A 23,465-nucleotide genomic window follows, 5' to 3' on the forward strand; every position below is an offset into this window, starting at 1 on the left:
GGGGAGGGGAGGGGAAAAGAGGGGGCAAGCCTCGCTTTGGGCCGGCCGGCCTCGCCCGCCGATTGGTCGCGGTGCCTCAGCCCGGGGGCCAATAAGGCAGAAGGGAGGTGGAGGGGGGAGGGAGCTGCCGCGGGGACGTGACGCGGGCGGTGACGGCGCGCGCGCGCGCGCGCGGGCTGGTTGGGTGGGGGGAGGGGAACCCTTCGAGGTGTTTCGGCCGGTCCCCTCAGCAGCCGCCGCCATTTTGGGTGGCTTTTTTTTTTTTTTTTTTCCGGGCCGGGAGGGGGGGCGGCCGGGCCCGCCTGATGCTCGCCGTTTTCTCAGGCGAAGCGAAAGACGACAGCGACCTATCCTTCCCCCCACTCGACTTTGCGTTCGCTCCCCTCGGGGGACCGGAGGCATCGCATCGCCTCGCCCCGCGCCACTTTAATGCCAGCTTAAAAAAAAAACAAACCCCAAAATAAAGGTTGTTTTTCTTTATTTTTTAAATAAAACTGTTCCACTTGTGGCCGCAGGAATGGGGTGCCCGGCTCCCCGAGCTACCTGAGGGGAGAGGAGAGGGGCGGCGGCCCGGCAGCGCACCGGTGCTCAGCACTGTCATGCCTATGAAGTTTTCACAAAAGTACTTGGCAAAGACTCAGCAAAAGGAGCCACTGCAGCTGTCGCGTTTGGCACGGTCCAGATTTTACTCCAAACCACTTTTCTTTACTAGACTTTGGCCCTAAGCACAGCTGATTCTGGAAAGAAAATGGAAGTAAGGCACAGGATACAGCAGCAGGTATTTTGGCAGCCTCTTTGGAGACGATGAGTAAACTCTCCTCAAGAATTAACATCTATACACAGACGTGTCTGCAGGATTCCACCGTATTGGGCAATGTGCTCATTTATGCTGCACAGCAGCTGTGGACCAAGTTCGCAAGCAAGGCTTGGTGAGAATATTTCTGATAGGGATGGTCAGCATTGGGAGCAACATTATTTTTCAGTAAGATCAGATTTTGTGGATCTTTCTAGTTTCTTAGCATCATGAAAAGAGGCCATATTGGCTTATTTGGGCCCAAAATACATTGCTGTCATCTTTTGGACTCTGCAATCTCAGAATTTTTTACAGGCCAACGTCCTACCAGTTTGATGATGGCACTCAGCTTTAGTGGCAGTGGATTTTGGCCAGTAATAACTGCTGTAACTCATTGTCAGGTGATGTAGGTGGACACTGTTACCAAACTAATTACGAGCTTTCACCACATAGGCTTCTCATGTTTGAGTATAGTCATCAGTGTTACCTATGTTTGTAAACTCCCTTCTGGGACTTAAAGCTTCCTTCCAGGGTGCTTTATAACAAGCAACGTTACCTATGTGTTATGCAAACTGTGGTGAGCTGCAAAAAGTCATTCCTGAATTTGCATTGACATACCAGCAAAGGGAATGATGCCATGAAAATTGCATGCATGTGCTTTATTTGAATATAGACCGAGACATTTTGTTTACACCAAATACTGTGGCTATCAGAGTATGTCCCTGTCTTCATTCAAGTAAATCCTAACTATAAAAAATTATTTATCAGGAACTCACATCTGATAAGCTATTGCCTCTTGACTGTGACTCTTCAGAAATACAAAAGATATCTCCCAATTCCATAGCTTTTCTGTCATGCAGGTGATCAGACTGCAGGTTTCTGGAAAGGTAGAAAGATCAACAATTGCCAGGAAAACAAAGTGGTTTATTTACAAAATATCCAGTGTTTTTTCTTCTCAGAGCTCACTTGGTAATGCCTGTGACATTTGGGACAGCTTTAACTTGTGAGGAAAATAGGCTCAGAGTAATACCCGTTCCTTCCAGTCTTCCAGAATATTAGAAAAAAAAGCTGCTATCCAAACTGTTTAAGCTAACCTGGATAATTTTTATTGAAATGTGGTAAAGAGTATTGAGAGAAATAGATAGATACACTTTCAGAGCAGAGAGAATGGTAAATTTTTTCCTACTTCTATAACTCGATCCAGAAGGTAGTACCTCTGCACATAACTAGAAGCACTCACCGGAATGTATACTTCCCTGATCCTGCATGTAGTTTGTACTCATTGTTAATGATTGGAAAACTAAGTCAGGGGTTGTGAGGATTCCTCTCTGTTAAGTCCTGCATGTTGGTAGAGCTCATTTCATCAGCAGCCTTATGATTTTCCATGATACTTGTTGAGAAAAGTCAAATCTAAGATGGGAGATGGCAGTCTCCCAAGTGTGTAAACTAAGTTGCTCAGAGACTTATGACTATCAGAAAAGAGAACTTGATTTAGTTCTTTGTGAAAACACAAAGATGGTGATCTTTCGGACTACAAGCTACTGTGTGTTTTATCTCCGGGAGATTTCTCAGGGGATGAGGCTTCTTTCTTGATAGAAAGGGTTCTCGTCAAGACTGAAAGTGACAGAAGTCTGAGTCACCACAGCCACATCTGTTGCGTAAATGTAGTGGCAATGTCACAGCAATATGAGTAGGGTAAATTAGTCAGGGTTAATTAGTCCTGATGGTATTCCATATAGGCATAGCTACTTGCCTACCAATATGTAAGACATTTTGTTCAAAGCTGGTGTAGGTACAGCAAACCTTTCACATTGCAGTCTGGATATACAAAAAAGACATTTTCTTGACATGGCTATTTACATTTTAAAAAATAATGCAGTTTGTCCATTTGACAATGGTTTAGAAGCCTACATAGAGAAACAGAAAAAAAGAGCATCTCTTTAGCCAGTGCTCTTATTTATTTTGGTTGGTATCACAGCACAGCTGCCTTAAGAAAACAGGATATTATAAAAGTACAACCATCCCAACACCATACACATTTCAAAATTAATGTATTTCAAATTGATGCTGTCATTTCAGAAGGAAGCCTTTAGTAAAGAAACAAGAAAAATATTAAAATATGTAAAAAGTAGAAATGTGTGAAGTCTGGGAGACACGAAATTCTATCATTTAATTTTAAATCAGTTGAATAGAATTGACAGGTAGTTTCTCATTGCTTTTAGCTTCTGCACTTACTGTTTAAGGAGATGATCAGCAGGTAAAATATTTTGCGTTAGCAAATTGGAAATATCTTATGTTTGCTATGGCTTTTGTCACGTTGAGTTTATTTTATAACCCTGTATTTACGTCTGAATGGTTTGAATTAACTGAAGTAAAAATCCCTACTTTTGATTTAATTTTCAGGCATATTTTAACACTGCTTCCTTTTGTGATTAAAGATTGTGTTGTATGTTTCACAGGGACGTGCAAAATCCTTCGTAGTTTTTATTCTCTGTCATCTTAGAAATTGCCTTAGCTGAACATACCTATTGTCATCATGTAGTTGATATGATGGAAATAGTATTATACTGGCAACCATGCTCTAATTGTTTTTGCTGAACCACAGCTTTTTACATAATAAGGGTATGAAATCCAGAAAGAGATACCTAAAAATAACAAAAGTTTAACTAATAACTATTACAAAAGATGTGAAAATTCAGGACACAGCACTATGAATCTGTTATTCCGACTGGCTCATCTAGTTGTACATTTAAAGTTCAGCTCCTTCTGAGGAAATTATGCACTGATTGGAGGAAATATGAGAATTTTAACAAGTAAAATTGCCTTGCAATTTTATCTGAAAATATAAAGTATTGAAAAGTTACTATTACATAATGGCATAAGTCATTGGTCTCAAAATTAAATATATTTTACAGATCTATCAATAATGTGCTGGTTAGTTGTAGTGTCACTTCCTTTGAGGAATAATTTTAGTGTTCCTGAGAAACATTTTTGCAGAATGAATTCCAAAATTTTGTGGGCCCCAAAAGGTTTCTTTGTGAATCAGTCTCTTAAAGCACAACTGAGGCTCTGTCTCAGCAGAATGTAGTTATTAATAATGAAATTGGACTCTAGTACATTGGTACTAGCGTGTTACATTCCTGACCATGTCTTGAGATTATAACTAGTCAAGCTATGAAGGTAAAAAATACACAGTGTCTAAGACCCACCCCAGAAGTTTATGAAAGGAAAGAAAAACCGTTTTGCTCCATCACTGCTCATTTCATAGCTACCTTTCCCATGTCTTTGCTAACCCAAACGTATGCATGCTCATCCCACCTCTACCACCTCCCACTGTCGCCACGCTTAGCACTGACTGATTACGTAGGGTGTGGTTTGGGAAAGATGGGATTGGAAAGCCAGCGCATTCTCTAGCGACCAGAACTGACTCAATGCCCTAACTAGTAACAATGACCTTTTAATGAAGTCATCCCTGTGTTGACCTTCCCTCTGTGTTCTTGGCAAAAGATTGACAGAGACAAGGGACTGAGCGATAATCATGTTATTTTATGAGTAACCATTTGAAAATAACAGAGAATCACCTCGAAGAATCTTCCTTCAAATCCAGACCTGTTTTAAAATCACATTGGTGCATCATCAGATCTAACATACCATTCTGGCATGCATAGTTTTCTTACTGTGTACCTTCATATGAAACACAAGAACATGTTTCGCTCTTACTAAATTATGTACGTTTGGAGGAAGACTATCCTTCAATGGTCTTCTATCTGTATTTTTGGTCTGGTATCATCTGAAGAATAATTTATAGTGTGACTTCAGTGAAGACATAATCAGAGATTAATCAAGTGCATTTTGTTTAACTGTAGTCTAATTAATCTGTTTAGCTCTCAGAGGAACAATTACCATGTTATTTTTGTATTGGTTTGATTTTACCTCAGATCTGCGGTGCAAATCTCCCAGCACTCAGAAGGCCAATTTTGAAGAATAGACCAGTTCCCTTCTGAATTCTTGATCTCGTGGCATTGGGCTGTCTTTAAAAAAACAACAACAAACAAATGGATATTTTGATTCTAAATTAGTTTCTCCCAGAAGGATATGTGTTGGCTAAATGTAGGTGCCTACAACATAATAAATTATGTATATAATGCAAATTTTCTTGGTATGATAATGTTCAAACTTCACGTGATACTATATTACAAAGCTCTGTATCTTTTTATATTTTTGCATATTTCTCAGATTGGAAAATAATAGTAATGCAAATATAAAGATGTGAATTAGGTTCTGCTCACCTTCCGATCCTTCAAGCAATAACAGGAAAGATACCGAGAGCTGCCTTAACCTCTCATTAAGGAGTGGTTCTAAATTATTTGCTCCTGGCACCTGAACATAAAGTTAGAGTAGCTTGAGGTTGGTTATAATTTGTGTAGGATTTGAGCTGTCTGGCAATGTATAGGTGCTAGAAAGGAGATACCATTTGGCAAGGAGGGATTTTTCTCCACTACAGAAGTTTCCAGCTGATGCAAGGAGCCAATTTTGTCACTTTTCAAAGTTTCTGACACAGAGGATATGCTGCGTGGGTATTGTGCTCAGTCATATGAAAATTCTGGCTTGCCAAGCAGCTACATCATAGAGAGGCCATTCTGATTTCAGAGATCATTTGAACCGCTGAAAAAAGAAAAAAAAAAAAAAAAAGAAAAAAGGCAGAATATGTATGTTTGAAATGGCTTTTAGCTACTGTTGTCCCTTCCATATATGTATACACAGCCAGATAGATTTATGTTACAAATAGTTTATATTTACAAACAGGTAACATGTTTATAATTTGTGAACTTTGCACTTCATTATGCAGTTAGAAAATGTGTAATTATCAAGTTATCTTGAAAGTCTCTTTCAAGTAATAATGTAAACTGATCTGAAATCTTTTACTAATATTTTTTGCCCTAAACATACATTCAGGTAAAATGAGTTACTGCAGATGGCTTTTCATAGCAAGTAAACCTATCTCCCTAGTATAAGAAACAAAATATTATGTAAAGCTGAGAAGATTTGTGTTGCACATAGAAAAATTCTCATTAATCCTAGGGTTTATAAAAATAGAATAGCTAGTATTAACAAAAAAGTAGACCACTAGACTGCTGGTAGGTTGTTTTATGATAATCTTTCATCTGGTATGCAAACACAGCTATTTGTTTTCATTTTACACAGAGCGTCTCCAAGTCTGGAATCCAACTGTTACTTGCTGGACATTGAAACAGCCATATCAAATAATACCTAAACTTAAACTGGGGTCAGCTGTGAATATTGCACCAGGTGAAAAAGACATAAAAAACTATCACACAAATAATAAATATACAAAATTGAGCTTCACAGAATAGGGACTATATTTTAAAAGGGACATTATTACAAAAAGTAACCTATGGAAGATTGAACAGGACCAATCCAAGTAAAGCACCATGGTTTTCTCAGGCTCCATTAAGCAACTCCAGCTTTTTTGCATCGTTTTCACTTTTCCCTGGAGTGCTCTGCTGTAGCTCCTTAGCATGAAAAGCCTTTTCTAGAAAGAGCTAGAGGTGCTGACAGAGTTTTTCTGCTGAAGGAGCGGGCAGGTGGAGGCATAACAATCCCAGAGGCAAGTCAGCACAGAACCCTTAGCAGGAGCCAGCGCAAACCCCACACCATGCGGCAAGAGGTCGTGAGCAGCAGATGCCACGCTTGCAGTTCAGACTTCCCCCGCTGAAGTAACAACCACAAGCTGCTTTCAGGGGAGATAACTCAAAGACATACTTTTTGCAAAAGACAGCACATTTTTTAAGGTTAGATTTAGGAGAAAATATGATTTCTACTCTCTGAACGCTATTTTTGCATTTAGTCTTCTCTTATGTCACTGTGATAGAATAATTTTTTTAGATGTGCCATTAAGCAGCTACTACCTCTAGGATGTCGCCTTTTAGTACAGTGCTTGATTTTGCCTGAGCCTCTATATTCTCTTCTGCTGTTTTCTTACTCTACCCATTTGAACTACTTGAGCCAGACTGTAATTTTTTCTCTCTCAGAAAATGTTCACACAAAGTTGAAATTCGTTCCTGAGCAATTGCTTTGTTAGCTGATTCTTAATTAGTTGCTCAAGTATGCTTTGCCCCAGTTGTATGCCATTTTGTAATAAAAGGCTGTACACTGAGTATCTGCAGCATCTACAACAAATCCTGCTACCACTGCTGACATTTCCTTTACTCTTTCTGTTGTCTAGAGGCATGTGAAATCAGCAGTATGATGGACCATGCATTGACGATACATCTGGCGTGGATGCACATCATCTGTTTTGAGCTAGAAAGACATATTAATACTGAATGAATTATTAACTCTTAAATTATATCCAGCCTTCTGCCCTGCTTCCCTCCTCACTTAAAAAAAAGATATGCAATAATTTCAGCTAGTTTTTCAACTTGTTTTTCAAATTGTTACCCTAACCTATTGGTTTAAAGTTGTTTTTTGATGAAAGTTGGCTGAAGTCCTTTGGATGACAGTAGGAAAAAAAAGATTTGGAACACAAATGCTTAAACAGCTCTCCTACCTTTTGGCTACATTCACTCTGTCACTCAGGGGTCATTCTGTTGTGCAGTGGGACGCTTCTGTTGTATTCAAAAGCTGTAGAGTTCCTGTGCATGTGTCCCCTTTATTTTTCTGTGTCAATTTAGAACTACCGATTACACTATATTTTAGCTTTTTGTATTTAGGAAAAAAAAAAAGTATACTTAGAAAAAAATGCTCTTTAGTTGGAGTGGTACTTAAAAACTCACTTTCTAGCATCATAGTTTCTCAGAGTAATGATCTGCACAGAACTGAAAAAGAAAATCAGCCTAAAATATCCTAAAATGTCCAAAACGTAGTAGGATTCAATGCCTTTCCATTTATAACACTTTAATCATGTTGTACAAGACACTAAAATTACTGAGAGATGTTCTTGATCTTGGTTTCAGTGCCGGCCCATATCAGATGTTAATGAAGCCAAAGGCCTGTTGATGTCACTAGGCCAATTTAGTTTTAGTGCTCTCATTCATTTAACACTGTCCCTTGCCGGACTTGCTTTCCTGTGCTTACTTACAGCCTGAGTATTACAGATACCTTGAGGATCTCCTCCCACAAGGCCTTTTTCAATTTGAAACACCATATAATGAGCACTTTTTTCTAGTTAAAGGCTCTAGGTATTTTTCATTTTTTGGAAGCTACTGTGTGATTAGTTATAAGATAATGCACAATATTCTGTTTCTTCAAAAGGAGAGACTGCAAAACAGATCCCCAGATGGTGCAAATTAAAAGTAGTTCCTCTGGCTTCAGTGGCCGTTTGCTGATTCACATCAGCTGAACATCTGCTCCTGCTATTAGAAAATAAACTTAGGGCTCCCACATGACTGCAAACACTAAGCAGGAGGCAGTCCTGTTAAAATTTATGATCACAGGTTCAAAGCTATCTCTGAAATAGTACATGATCCTACTTCTGATGTCAGTTACTCTGTTTTAATATAACTTTTTATTTAATACAAGCTTTGATTTGGGGATTGCTTTTAATTTACATTGGTGATGTTTTCTACACTTCAGCCTCTATATGTTCAGTTTTTAATGCACTAGGTCAGACCTTTTGCAGACAAATTTGTAGATCGTGAAATGACCATTGCCAAAACCGTTTCTTGGTACCAGAGCTGGAGTTGATCACAAAATCCATCAGCTGCAAATAGCCCAAGAGCAGGAATAAATCATGAATCAGCAGATTGTGGAGCTGCGCTTTCCTGCCTTTGTCATAGCTGCTCTACCTTTCAAACAGAACAATTTCCTAATAAAGGCAAGGGAAGAAAATTTCATTTGAGATAAAAAGTGAGGAAATGGTTAGTGAAATGAGCTGTGTCAGTGTTCCCTGAAAGATTCAGGCATATATTGTTTCCATGCTAAAAAAAATGCCTTCTTAAGAAGTCTCTAGAACAAAGTCATCCTCTGGTAGCACTGCTGATGGTAAGACAGTGACAGAAAACTTCTCTGTTGCAGCTGCTTGTTTTAGGTGAGTTCCATAATGTTTCTAGAAGGAAAGGAAAACTTAGTATCTGCTGGCAGGCCTGGGAACTCCAGTATTCTGGATTCTGTTCCACTTGACTGTCTGCAGAAGGGGAAGTCATTTGCCCTCATATCCTTAGTTCCTCAGCTTTTCAAGTGGGAGGATGATCCTCAGAGCTATATTTTAAAAACTAATATATACAATATTCTTAGATAATTAAATGCTAGTATGAAGTGTTAGGTAATATGTGTTTCACATTGTATACAGAAACACTAATAGGATCACAAAGCTAGAGACATTTACGGGAGCATCTGAAATATAAGCTGTCTTATTTCTGGCTGTTAACACTGCCAGTAAGCAGAATTTAGCATATAAAATGGCATCAAATCCAAGATGCATCTTTTATGCAACAAAAATGTAAATGTCCAGATGCAGATTGCTATTGTCAATGCTGTGTTTCAGGCTAATTTTGCAAGGAAACTAGAATACATAACTGAATAAGGAATTTCGAAAGGATGAAGGCTTGATATTGAGTAGAGACGTGAAAATACCCTAAGTATGCATATCTCTTTGTTACACTGTAATAAAGAAAATGAGTACTTTTGAGCAGCACCACTAACGAGGCCCATTCTCATAAGGATTTCTGACTGAGCTCTCCTTGATTTTCTGATGTCTGATAAAGGGCAATATTTCTGTTTCAGCTTTTCTTTTGAGGGGAAATAATGGCCACATAATTTTCCTGAAATATATAGCGTTTTAGTAGCTTCAGGAACTCTATGCCTCTGTCAGATGACCTAGATCAACCATTTCTTTTAATGTTCATTACTTCTTTTTATATTAAAATCTCCTTTTAGTTATGAACTGGTGTTCAGGGCTCTTATAAATCACTACCAACTTAATGTGAAAAAAAAATTAACTTCAATGGCAATTCCAGTTTAGGAACACATAATTATAATTGAATAAACTATGGAGTAACTTTTGTCCTTTTTGCATTGTGATAGTCTGAGCCCGTGAGACAGATACGATGGGATTTTGTAGTGTTCCTGCAGGAGAATAACGCTGCCGGCAAGGAGAAGGGAACGGGGCAGGGGTGAAACTGTTGAGGAGTGAAGTCAGACTGGGAGAACGGCAGTCTGGCTATCCTGGATGCTGTAATGACCGACAGAGTATTTTTTGAAGTCTAATACATTTGAGTGGATGTGAGTAACACAACACTCACCCGCAACCTAGGAAGTAGAAAACTGATATAAAGCTGGCTTGCATTCCCATCTGTTGCACAGAAGATGTTGAGACAGACCTACCTGTCTAAAGATTTACTCTTGAGACATAGCTGATAGTGTACATTTCACTCTAATGGTAAAAATTGCTTTTTGGTAAAAACAAAAAGCAAAAGGACAGAGAGAAAGAGGGAGAAGGAAAAACTCTCCCTGTGGCCAGTCTGGAAGAGAAGCAAGGGGGTCCCCAGACACGCTGCCCTCCCTGGGCTCCTCTCCAGTGCAGCGCATGGTCCCCCATAGTAAGCTTCCCATAGTAATGAGCTAGTTTTCATTTGGATCCACTCAACCTGCTATTGATTGTTCCTGCTTATGATGCTGTTAGTGCTGACTGGAGCACACTTTAATCAAGAGCATGTGTCACACACTAACGGGTTGTTAAGCTTTGGACATCTATATTACTGGGTTATGCTTACGGAATGTTGAAATTACTATTGTCTGCTTGTTTTTTTCCCCCTAGTGTAAACCAAAGGCTACAACCAAGAGATAGGAAAAGGAGGGAAAGAATGGGTGATTCCCACGCTGGTGGCAGTTGCTTCCCTTGAGAACCTACCATAACATCTGTTCACAACTTGGAGGTGCACCGCCATGAGCGTGACAGCACAAGGATTCTCTTGCTGGGGAGGTAAGTTTGGCTACTGTCAGAAGGGGAGCAGGTCAGGATGAGTGCCATTACAGAATTAATCCTGAAGTTACTAATGTGAAATAGTACCCCGGACCACTGACTTAACAGTCAAGTATTATACAAATATTATACCAAGTTTTTTCCAGAGTTATGTTCAATTCTCATTAACTTCAGAAGATGTCTCAAGTAAATGTCAGGCTTGTTGTTTTGTTAACCATGGCTCATTATTCATCTTAGGCTATCCATGATATGAAAATCACTATTCCTTCTATAGAGCAGATTGCAGAAGGGATTCCCATGAGATATAAACACAGCTTTTAATCCTCTCAGCATTTATATGCTGTAAATAAATCAGAACCCTGTGAAGGAAGTATGAAAAACTTAATACAATTTGTTGTATATTTGAATTACATTGCTAACATGCTTAATGGGGTTTTAATTACAGTTAGTAAGGCTGGTAATACCAAGACCTCCAAAGCAGAAGAAAAAACATACAGAGGGAGGTCTTGTGGTACTGATGTCAATAGTCACATACGGAGGGTCTCCCTGTTGCAGAGGCAGTTCTGGCAGCTTGGCACTGTTGTTCCTCCTCTTTTCGTCTCTGGTGGTACAGTCAACGCAGTGGGTTGGAAATGCTGCGAAAGGAGGAGGTGATCCAAAAAAGAAAAAGTTGAGGTCAGAGGCTGTACTGCTGTGGTACCTTCTTCACAGTGAGGTATTTCTTCAGTGTGTGATACTGTTTGTATTTATTAGGTAAACAATTTTAGCAGAGGAGCTACAAGTACTCATTTAACTATCCCTCATCTAGAAAATTTTTGTCTTTTTTTAAATCAAAAACTGAAGTACATATGAACAGAATAATAAGAATTAAGCTTTCATCAGAGAAATCTGTCAAATATTTTTTTCAAAATAATTTATCTTTAGAGAACTCTTCTGATAGTTTTTAAAAAATATTTAATTCCATAGAGGTTCAAGTTGAATTGGAATATTTACTTTTTAAGTGACTCAAACCAGCATTTTTTTTGACCAGATAAATACAACGTTAAAGTAAAAGCATTTCTTTATTTTGACACACTTCTTTGAAGAAACAGCAGTTTGGACATCGCTCACTGTTATGAAATTTCTGTTCCACTGTCCTAGTTTCAGCTGGGATAGAGTTAATTTTTTTTCTAGTAGCCGGTATAGTGTTATGTCTTGGATTCAGTATGAGAAGAATGTTGATAACACACTGATGTTTTCAGTTGTTGCTGAGTAATGTTTATGCTAAGCCAAATATTTTTCAGCTTCTGATGCCCAGCCAGCAAGAAGGCTGGAGGGACACAAGAAGCTGGGAGGGGACACAGCCAGGACAGCTGACCCAAACTGGCCAAAGGGATATTCCATACCATGTTAAGTCATGCCCAGTATATAAACCCAGGGGGAGTTGGCCTGGGGGGATCGCTGCTCGGGAACTAACTGGGCATTGGTCAGCAAGTGGTGAGCAATTGTGCATCACTTGGTTTGTGTATTCCAATCCTTTTATTATTATTGTCATTTTATTATTGTTATTATTATTGTTATTAGTTTCTTCCTTTCTGTTCTATTAAACTGTTCTTATCTCAACCCACGAGTTTTACCTTTTTCTTTCCGATCCTCTCCCCCATCCCACTGGGTGGGGGGCAGTGAAGGAGCGGCTGCATTGTGTTTAGTTGCTGGCTGGGGTTAAACCACAACATCCACAAAATACCGTACTTTTGAAACATCCATCTTAATGTGGAATGAAAACAGATGTGGATTTTACCTAAAGTACAGAAATTTTAATTTAACAAATTGTTACTATCAGGTTTTTGAATACTTAATGTCTGAAAATAAGTCCCATCAATGCTGTAATTACCTGGTTTTTGTTTGAAAAAGTGATGTACAAGATTTTTAGCTGTGTGGTTTAAACCTCTCAGAATAGAGAGTTCTCAAGCTCATGTTGTCACCATTTGAATTTACAATCAGATAGTTTCATTTTTATTAACTGCAGTATGTCTTATACACCACAAGATGTCTCAGTGCGGAAATGCTAAATTTTATACAAGTGTTTTTGTAATATTACTCAATTGAGGTAAAGATTTTCTAGTATTTGGCTTGGGTTTTCCTTAATCTCTGACAGGGGCTTTTTAGTAGCCCATGAGGAAGAAAAGTATATACAAATTTACCCATTAGCACAGGCAATAAATTATTATTTTAAATGGTCAATGAACCAAATGACTCATTGGAAAATCTTAATCTTCAAAAAGGAAAGGCTCAATATATAGCCCTTAGGAAGCATGTGATAGCTAGGAAATATGAATGTCTTCCTATGTAGGTTAAATAGAAGAGCTATTTGAAACTACTCTATTTAATTTCCACAACATTTGATTTTAATAAGACATTCTATATTTTTAATTATTCATATTCAGGATTAATATTGTTTAGAGTTACTATAAGGAGCCAGTTATTTGCATAATATTTGCTCTAAGGTTACATTATCTTTGGGGCCTAATGTTACTAAAATCTATAAAATAGTTGCCTTTAGTATGTAATATATGTTCAGAGAGAATACACGTGAAGTTACATATGTGAGCACAAGTAGGAATGCTTGCCTACATTGAATGTTTATTTTAAAATAAGAGAAGGCTTCTTAACATACTGTTATCACAAGAAGGGAATTGTTGTGGTTTAACCCCAGCCAGCAACTAAGCACCACACAGCTGCTCTATCACTCCCCCCTCCTCAGCTGGGCAGGGGAAAGAAAATAAAACAAAAGGCTCATGGATCAAGATAAGGGCAGGGAGAGATCACTCATCCAATTACTGTCATGGGCAAAACAGACTCGACTTGGGGAAAATCAACTTAATTTATTGCCAATCAAACCAGAGTAGGGTAATGTTCTTCCTGAGCTGATTCAGCGTGGGTCCCTCCCCCGGGCTGCAGTCCTTCAGGCACAGCCTGCTCCACCATGGGTCCCCTATGGGGTCACAAGTCCTGCCAGCAAACCTGCTCCAGCGCGGGCTTCCCACGGGGTCCCAGCTTCCTTCGGGCATCCCCCTGCTCCGGCGTGGGGTCCTCCCCGGGCTGCAGGTGGAGATCTGCTCCCCCGTGGACCTCCCTGGGCTGCAGGGGGACAGCCTGCCTCACCATGGTCTTCCCCACGGGCTGCCGGGGAATCTCTGCTCCAGCGCCTGGAGCATCTCCTCCCCTCCTTCTGCACTCACCTGGGGCTCTGCAGGGCTGGGGCTCTCATGGTCTCACTCCTCTCTCCAGCTGCAGTTGTGCAGGTGTTTTCTTCCCTACTTAAATACGTTCTCCCAGAGGCACTACCCCTGTCACTGATGGACTCAGCCTTGGCCAGCAGCAGGTCTGTCTCGGAGCCGGCTGGCATTGGCTCTGTCAGACATGGGGGAAGCTTCTAGCAGCTTCTTACAGAAGCCACCCCTGTAGCCCCCCTGCTACCAAAACCTTGCCACGCAAACCCAAAACAGGAATGCAAAACACACTCAAAAGTTGATGGCTGGAATGTGATTTTTTTTTTTTTGCTTTCTGTTGCTTTGTGTATCTACATACCTTTAGTACTGTGTTTGCCCCAAGAATTTTGCTCACCTATTTTTCTTTTCTCTCTCCTTTTCCATTGTATTTCTTTAGCTTGTCTTCTCTCACCTCCCTCCCGCCTAACTCCTTATATACTTTTTCTGTAGTGTACTATTTCTTAATTTGTTTTACCTTTCTAGATAAAACAGAGTAATTCAAGCTGGATTTGTATGCACTCGTGTTGGTCTGCAACATGTGTAAATAACTGATGAGTACATAAGCATTCATATTGTCAACAGCAATATATATTTTAGGTATATTGAACCTTACATTGTAAATACTCACAAAGGAAAAAAACATGTGAATTTAGTCAACAGCCATTGCATTGTGTTGTGAATACACGAAATGATAGCACCCAGCAGTGGAGGCCTGGGCATGAGACCCAGCCGATGAGGAGGCTGACGTTTATTTATCAATGAGTAGTTAAGCTGTTTACAGAATGCCTTTACATTTTGTTTTACATCCAAATGATATGAGGGATTTTCACACGAATCTGTGATGGTCCTAAACTAAAATAGAACTTTTCAGAATTATGATTCAGTTAAGAAGAGGCTGAGAGACTAGCATTCTTTAGTGATGAATGTGTATGCTTTAGATAAAGTAACTGAAAACTATTGATTAAGGCACGGTTATTCTTTAACAGCCAAGCACAATTGTAAGGCAGATTAGCCTTTGTTTGGATCAATGAAATTGTTGCTGCAGTTCCCAACTATATTTGCTAAAAAGAGAGAATACACATGGCTCAGGTTTCAGAGCTAGATGGTTTATTTAAACTCACAAAATTACTTATTTTAGCAGATACTCCATGAGATTCAGGCTACTTAGAGCAGTAATATAATGTCTAGAAACTCTTCTCGGTCAGGCAGTATATGAAACACAGAACAAAAAGATGATCTTTGCACCAAAGAAAGCACATTCTAAGGCTAAAAGGGAACATAGGAATAAATATGGGGAGAACAAGGAAATAATAAAAGAATATTCATCAAAAGATACGGGCCAGGGCCCCATCATAAAACCCTAACAGTTATTGTCAGGATTTTAGCATACATCATGGGAAGGGAGTGTTTCAAGGGAGGATCTGAAAGAAAACAATGAAATGGTTTTGTAAATGTGTTTAGATAATTCCAAGTATAAGGAGCAGCATGAGAGCAAGCACAGAAACACTCGGTGAAAAATCTAATAAAAAGACCACGGAAACTGGCATCGCCATTTTGATAACCGGTGAAGAACAAGGAAAGTGAGAAAGCTGTGTTGTGCAGACACCTGCAAGTGTAAATATGTAGCTGGGGAAGGGGACGCAGAGGTGACAGAGGGTGAGGGGAGGTGTCTCTTGACGGCAGCCCAACTTAGCACTAGATGTGGTACAGTTACACTGCAAACACACTGTGGATGAGTGGGAGTGGTACAAAAACATTTATCACAGCTAAAGAACAGAATATTGTAGAAACCGAAAGACAAGGTAATGCAAAATTTGTTAAAATTATGTGCGTTCAAAATAAGATGTGTTTGGACTTGTTACTGTTTTACGAATTTATATTTGCAAATTGTACTGGCAGTATGGTGTGTGCTTTGTAAGTAGGGCCTCCACCCTCAAGAGTTTACATCCTAAATTAGAGACTTGTATAATCGAGCCTGTGTGATCTGATGAGATACATGTCCAGAATCCTTATGTCTGTGCTGAATAGGAATACTTGAGCTAATTATGAGTGGAAGAAGCCTAATTGTAGCAGCACAGAACTCAGCATGGGTCATTTACTTTGGGAAGAAAGCCTGCTTTAAGCAGTTTAAGATGTGTACAGCGCTTCAAAGTATTGTCTTCCTTTGCAGTAGACTTAGAACTTGTTTGATACATGAAAGTCTTTGGTTGTTTCAGTTAACTTGTCAGAAATGAGGAGGAGATGGCAATAAAGACATTTTGAGTAACTCGCCCAGCTCTACATTACCTGATACTGAAAAAACCTTGTCCTGCATTTCTTATACACTACACTTCCCTTTGATTCTGCAGAGTATTCTATTATTGGGAGAGTTGTCTCCCAGGCAAGGAAGGAGGAGTGTTACTATCCAAATCTGCAATGGTTTCTTATGCTGCTCCACACCTTCCCTTAAAATGGCATTTCATCCCACTGGAACTATGTTCAATGAGCCTCATGACAGCTATTTCAAAACTCAGAAAGCTCATCATGATTACCACAGTAATCTTATCAGTGAATGGTCAAAAGGACAGTTTCCCATACTCTGGATTTGTCAGCTTTTAAATTGTCACATCCAAACACGTCCCAGTGGATAATCTCCTCGAGAGGGCACAGGATACAGTATGCCTCAGGTTTCCCAGATCCTACCCTTTGTGTTTCACAATCTCAGATATGTACCATTTATTACTTCATGGATGACTGTTCTGTCAGCAGAAACGAACAGGTACAGCAAACTTTGTGTAAGAAATATTAGGAGGACTTGTACACTTGAGCCACAATACAGTTGTAATGCTTCTACCACTTCAGCACAGTTGCACAAGACTCCCAGTATGCATCAATTAAAAATGCAAGAAACACCAGGGCGATCACAATCATGTGATCTATTAGGAAAACTAATGAAAAAAGTTCCAAAACATGAAGCAATATCAACAGCTGGGGGGATGGGGGGGGCAAACTCTTTAAGGCCTTTCATCCCATGCAAACTTTTCAACTCACAGACTTTGGTTCCACTGCCTGTGGGGCAGCACTCTTCATAGTCTGATTTCTCACTTTCTAAAGTACCCTGAACCCTTCAAAAATCCTAAAATTGTTTTTAGTGAGTAACGTATATAAATTCTAAATAACAAAATTAAACAGAACTTGTCCAGGAATAAATTACGCTTACAATACTATGGATTGTATTTTTAGCACAAGTAGAATTCCACTTTGTTGTGCTCCGAAACCTAACGACAGTTCTGCTCATTATATTGTTCAGACAAGCAGTCAAAAGCTCTAAAACTCTCCATAGCAGGATGAAGCTGTAAAACACCTTTGTAAATTCCTTGCTATTGACTTCACCACATAACACGTGATGGGAATGGAGATCTATTTCCAGGTTTCCAGTAGGGACCAGACAGTGCCCGGGGGTGAGTGCGTGGGTGAAGGCAGAAGGCACAGATGCTGTGGTGAGTGGCGTGGAGGGCCCTGCTCCCTCCTGGCTCTGACAACTGGCCGCGTATTCTATATCCTCTATCTCCTCATCCTAAAGAAGCCCCCAAGTACACTATTTACTCAGCATAGAAAAAGACCAACTAGCTCCAGGAGCAGAGGAACTTATTAAGTCTGGGCTCTGTGGATTTATGTCCTCTTGTAGGCTCTCTTGCAGCTAAAATGGAACATTTATCTCCTAGGGGATTAGTCTTTTGTACCTTATCAGCCTTGCCTTCACTGGGTGCACCAGTATGGTCACTTTTCTCTCTCTCACTGATTTTTTTAATTAAACTTCCAGGCATATAATTCCTTTGAGAACCTGTGCCTCTATCCAACTTGATTGCTATTTGTTTTAAAGCTTAAAAATTACTCAAAAGGGTAGGGGTCTCCATGGGCAGATAAAATGGGCCTGGCTTCACTTCTTTAGGAAACCAAGCTCTTAAAAAAATCAATTTTTAAATACTCGATATTCTGTAAAGTGAATGGAATAGAGTTTATTTATTTCCTTTGAAGCATAATGTAAAAGATTTTTTTCAAGTCAATGTGAGTATCTTTTAATCTAATTTGATAACCTGGAGAAGGGACTGTGTGCCTGAAAGCTTATTCTCTTTTAGCTGTAGGAGCTGGTCTATTATACTACTTTATTTCTCCCTTCAGAACTTGCTTCTTGTCTAATTAGAGACCCTGGTGCACTCTCATTAAATCTCTCAAGGAGTATTTCTCCCTGAGGAAGTCCTGAGGCCAGTGAACTAGATTCAGATTTATAATAGGCACATGATTAGATCAAACTAGTGGGAGAATTCAATATGTAACATACGCATGCAAATGTTTATAAATGTATTGATCTGAAATACTACATTTTTAAACACTGAATTGTTGGGTTTAGGAAACTAATGTTCCCATTGTTGCAGACTTTTAAAAGTCTTTTTTGGGACAGAAGATGGTATTTTATATTAAGCCTAAATCATCAGACCAGGCAATGACTAGTCTAAATAGTTGCTCTCCTCTTAGAAGTGTAGTCTCAACATGACTCAGGATTTAGCCCATGGTAATTACTGTCAGTATTAATAACAGCTTCTGTTGAGAAACCTTCCTTTGTTTACCATTTCAGCAAATTCACCTGATGATTTTTTTGTCTTTGAATAATATATGCATGAGACAACAGGGTATGTCTGGGTGCTTTTCTTGCTGCTTCACCCTTCTATAACTTGAAATTCCTGCCTGTTTATTAGTAAGAACTAAATGTAAATTTCTTACGTGAATTACTTGGCATAATCATTTTGTTGCAAGAGAAAGGGTCACAAGCTGACCGTTGCCACAACTTTTTCAGAGCGCATAACTGGGTATTTCATTTTGCCAAGGGACTGTTGAGGCACAGAGTGATTAAATGACTTGCCAGCGGTCAAAGATTGTGGTAGATGTAGGGGAAAAAAAAAAATGCAGCTATCTAAGCAAGCATCCTAACAACTGGAGCATCCTACCTCTGCAGACATTGCTCAAGAAGGCAGAAATAATTGGGCTGGATTTTCTGGGACTGTATAACCAGTAATTAGATGGTCTCTTCTCTCCTGCTTTTAAAAGAGCAGGCCCTATTAACTTTTCAGCCTCAGTGTTTAAACTGTTTTCATGGTTGATACAGTTCAGTTAGTCTTCTAGTTATCAATCCTTCGTTGCTTTAATGGCATTCAGAATACTAATTCACTCCTTCATCAATCAGGAGATCTGAACAGAAATTTAGTTTGGAATTTTTTTCTACAAACTGTAGTAATAGAATTAGCAATTTTGTGCCACTTACATCAAATTTAATCAAACCTAAATTTATCAGTAACAAAATTTCAGGTGGCTTCAGTCCAGGCAGGACAGGATACATCAAGATCTATAAAAAAATGACCAAGGAGCCAATCCCTCCAGTCCTCCCCTCTTTACCCACCACCCCAAAAACAATGGGGATCAGCTCTTCGCTGGACTGATCCCATGCTGACTTCCATCGCTCTGCTCCCAGCTAAGGATAGCAATCCAACAGTGCAGAAACAAAGAAATCGGTATGTGGAAATCTGTAACAAAGAGACATCAGGCCTACACCTTACACACAGCACTGCATCTCAGCTTTGTCTGTGGCTTGATGCGGAGCAGATCTGTTTGTTAAAATCTGTTCAGAGTAACTGGTTCTAGAATGCAATAATATCCAACAAGTATTTCAGATTCATAGGTTCTCTTGTACAGAACTAAGAGTTTAAGGTCTAAAACAACTACATTTTTACATGAGAAATACGTCCACAGAGCATTTATTGCAAAACAACATTTTATCTCTCGCTTTTCTTGCTGAACAAATGACTTGGCTATTTTACATCTGGACAAAATTATTTGATTTTAAGCACTGCTCACCTATTTTGTTTCCAATTGCTAAAATTCAGAAGCTCAACTCCACCTTTTTCATTATTCAACAGCCACACTTCTGAGCTGAATAACCCCGAGTATACTATCACTAATAAAATGCTGCAGAGTAGTACCTCAGAAGCATCTGCAGGTATAACAGTCTAATTTCATATTGTCAAAGTTCTTTATAAATATTTACTTATAAGAGTTCTCCAGAATCCAGTATTTTCAGATTTAGTCTGTCCAACAAAATATGTTGATTAACGTTCACCAGACTTTGATGCTAGGAATTCTTAAAGTGTTTTGATTTCCTTGAAGATTGTAGAAGTCTCCTTTGATCTGCTGTAGTGTTTTGCAAATGTGGTTAGTCTTTGGAGAGCTTCTGACAAACCTTCTCCTGTGATAGCACAACAGGGTTGTACATACCAATTTCTGTCACTGCAGTATTTCTTCATCTTCAGTCTCCTGGTTATTTCCTCAGCGTTCAAAGCTCCAGGCAAATCCTGCTTGTTTGCTAGCACGACAACTGGTACGCTTTTTATAAATTCATTCTTTAAAATGATTTCAAATTCTTTCTTTGATTCCTCCAGACGTTGCTTATCAGAGCTGTCCACAACGTACAGCAGTCCGTCGGTGTTTTCCAGGAAATTGCACCAAACTTTTCTCATTTTCTGTTGTCCTCCAACATCCCAAAACGTCAGTGTAAAATCTTTCTCTGTTTCAATCATATCAACATTAAAACCAACTGTTGGAATTGTTAGAAAAACATCGTTATACTTGAACTTGTACAACAGTGTAGATTTTCCCGCATAATCAAGTCCTAAGATCAGTATGTTAGCTTGCTTGACTTTGGAGTGTTTGGTGCTCTGGAGGCCCATCGGTGCCGTGGCGTTCTCTAGTAAGCCTTTAAAGCTGGAATTCCCTGTCTTCCGTGATGCCAATTTTTGTCAGTAAGATGTTTTTCTTCCTCCGTGAGATGAAGCACAAAGGAGAAGGAAAGGGAAGAAGCGGCTTTGCGCTATGAAGAGTAAGTAAAAGCTCTGTACAAATACATGCTAGCTTTTATCAACTTGATAATAAGCAAATGGTACTTATGAGGGTGTACTGTTCAGTGCCAAGCCTGTGGGTGGAACAACTATGAGTAACGTACCAATTGGTCACGAGCACAAAGGTTACAGTCTTCAAACATGTTTGAACAGTGAACCACACTTTCATGATCATTTAAGAAGTCTTTACATTGCAAAATTTTGTGTACCAAACCAGCAGCAGCCTGGTTATGCTCCCTAGTCCTGTGGTCCAGGGAACCGCTAGCTGTCTGCCCTGTTCCAGTGTGCACCCAGAGATAAATCCCTTTATTACTGCATCCGCATCCGTTTTGGAAAAGAAACAAAATATAAACACAGCCAGTGAGGAGGGGAAATCTTAAGGTTTGTCCATGCTTTCCAATCCACAAAGTGACAAGGTACCAATTTATCGGTGCATCTCATCTCCCAGCAACAAACTGATCTCAAGTGGTTTCTAATGTGTGTCTACATGGGCACATGGACTCAACCAAACCAGAAGAGAACTCCCCTTAAAAATGCGCTCTGCTCTAACTGGCTGCCTTAGACTGCACCAGTTACTCCTCCTGCCCGCTCACGCATGAAGTTGTCTGCTTCGGTGACACTGTCGGAGCTGTAAACTCAGTGCGTTATGTTTGTATGAACAAGTTTAACCGCACTCTGCATGGCAGAGACTAAATACAGATCTTATGATCTGGTCATTACTGAGATTCAGCTACCTGAAATTAAAAATTTCTATTTGCTTCATTATGCTCTATTCTGTTGCTGCCCACTGACCCACCATGAAGATTTCCTTCACGGAAGGAACAAGAAGAGGGGAAGTAACTGAGTCTCGATCAAAAGATCATTTTTCTTGCCAGCATTCTAAATAGTAGAATTAAAAAACAGGAGATGGATAAAAAATTTAGTCTAATATTATTCAATTCATATTGAGCGTCCATTTTTTTGACAGTAGACCTACATTGGGCTGGTCCAACGCATACTGAGTATTGCAGTAGTTATTTGCCCTTATACCCAGATGCACTAGTATTAGTTATTGCCATGTGTCTTTGCTTCAGAAAGTACCTAATCAGCAAAAAGATGTAAAGGTGTTCTGGCTAAATGAGCTGCTGACTGATAGAGTAATCATTTTGATAATTATGACATTGGTTGCTCAGATATTACACATGTTGCATAAAATAAACCTCAGTCTTGACAGACAAGTTCTAATCTGGTTTCTCTTGAAGCTAGAAGGGTTATCCCAGAACTAATTAGGGGCAACAAAAGATGACAATGACATGCTCACTGTTGTACGTTTTTCATATTTAATAACACGTATAGATTCTGTGTAGGATTTTTTTCAGAAGGAGGTCATGATGTATTAAACCAGGGGAGAAAGTGTTTGCATTTCTTTATAAATAATGTATATGAATGAATCGAGAGATGGGGAGAGAGGAAACCACGCAAAACACACAGTTAACACAGTCAAATGAATCATAATTCCCTGCAAAATAGCATGCCATTTCCTTGAAATATGGTTATCTTGATCAAGGGCAAAACCTGCCTTCTGCGCAAGCTGTGACAGAGGGGATGGATGGCCCGCGTCCCTGGGTAGTGCTGTGATTTAGAGGTTACTCACAGTTCTCTGCTCTGTGTGCTTGCTCCAACTGTATTTGATATTTATGGTCTCAACTGTTACTTTATTACATCAGACTACCACTTTAAAGAAGTCTTTAAGCAACGTCTGACTTTTTACAAGCTAATTACATTTATTTCCAGGACGGAACAGCTCACTGCTGAAGGCTCTGTGGTTTGGCAGTTTTTAACCGTACCCGAGTCAAACGCGATTTTGATTCGGAGCAAGATTTTGCTACGCAGAGCCACTTCCAGCGATGCTTTCCTGCGTTACTTCGGAGTTTATATACCGGCAAGGAGATGCAAGTGGAGCGGTGGGACATGGCGCGGTGCAGCCTTCTGCGTGCAGCTTCTCAAATCTGCGTTTGCGACGAAAGGCGAGCATTTGGAAGAATGAGAAACCTACCTCTGATTTGTCCAAAGGTGTATTTGCTTTGCCAGGGCGAGGCTATCTATCTCCCTTGCGGTGGGTTTGCCTATGAGTTCAGTTTAAAAAAGCTAGAGTAATAAACCAAAACCGGGGACAGCTGATTTACCATCGATTAATCTGAGCTCAAACTTTGCTCAGTGAACCTTCTGTAAACTCTGGGTTTATGTAAACTGCCTGGGGTCCCCAGCTGTCCAAGCAGGATACTCCACCGCGGCGGCACGCCTTCGATACCGATCCAAAACGCCATCACCGTAGGAATTTCGGGAGGCTCGCGGGTGAATCCTCACCACCACCCGGCTACCGGCAGCAAGAGCGCGAGTTCCGTTCCCAAACGCCCGTCCCCTCTTCCCGGGACTCCACCCCCTCCAACCCCCGGCTCCTCCGATCCCCTGAGGCAGCCGCGGACCCCCTCAGGGGACGGCGCCGTGTCGGAGGAGCGGCGGCCCCGCTGACAGACCCGGCGCTGACAGACCCGGCGGGGAGGCGGAAGCGG

The 23,465-nt window shown here is 40.0% G+C and overlaps 1 protein-coding gene across 1 annotated transcript; it reads right to left on the bottom strand.

Moving 5' to 3' along the window:
• Positions 1-20,160: 20,160 nt before the first annotated feature.
• Positions 20,161-20,745, bottom strand: ARL14 (ADP-ribosylation factor-like 14). The gene has a single exon (XM_010585006.1). The coding sequence runs from the start codon at positions 20,743-20,745 to the stop codon at positions 20,161-20,163; it is 585 nt and encodes a 194-aa protein (XP_010583308.1).
• Positions 20,746-23,465: the final 2,720 nt, after the last annotated feature.

The sequence above is a fragment of the Haliaeetus leucocephalus genome, unplaced genomic scaffold (genome assembly GCF_000737465.1).
Source record: "Haliaeetus leucocephalus isolate CR32 unplaced genomic scaffold, Haliaeetus_leucocephalus-4.0 Scaffold1014, whole genome shotgun sequence".
NCBI classification, from domain to species: Eukaryota; Metazoa; Chordata; class Aves; order Accipitriformes; family Accipitridae; genus Haliaeetus; species Haliaeetus leucocephalus.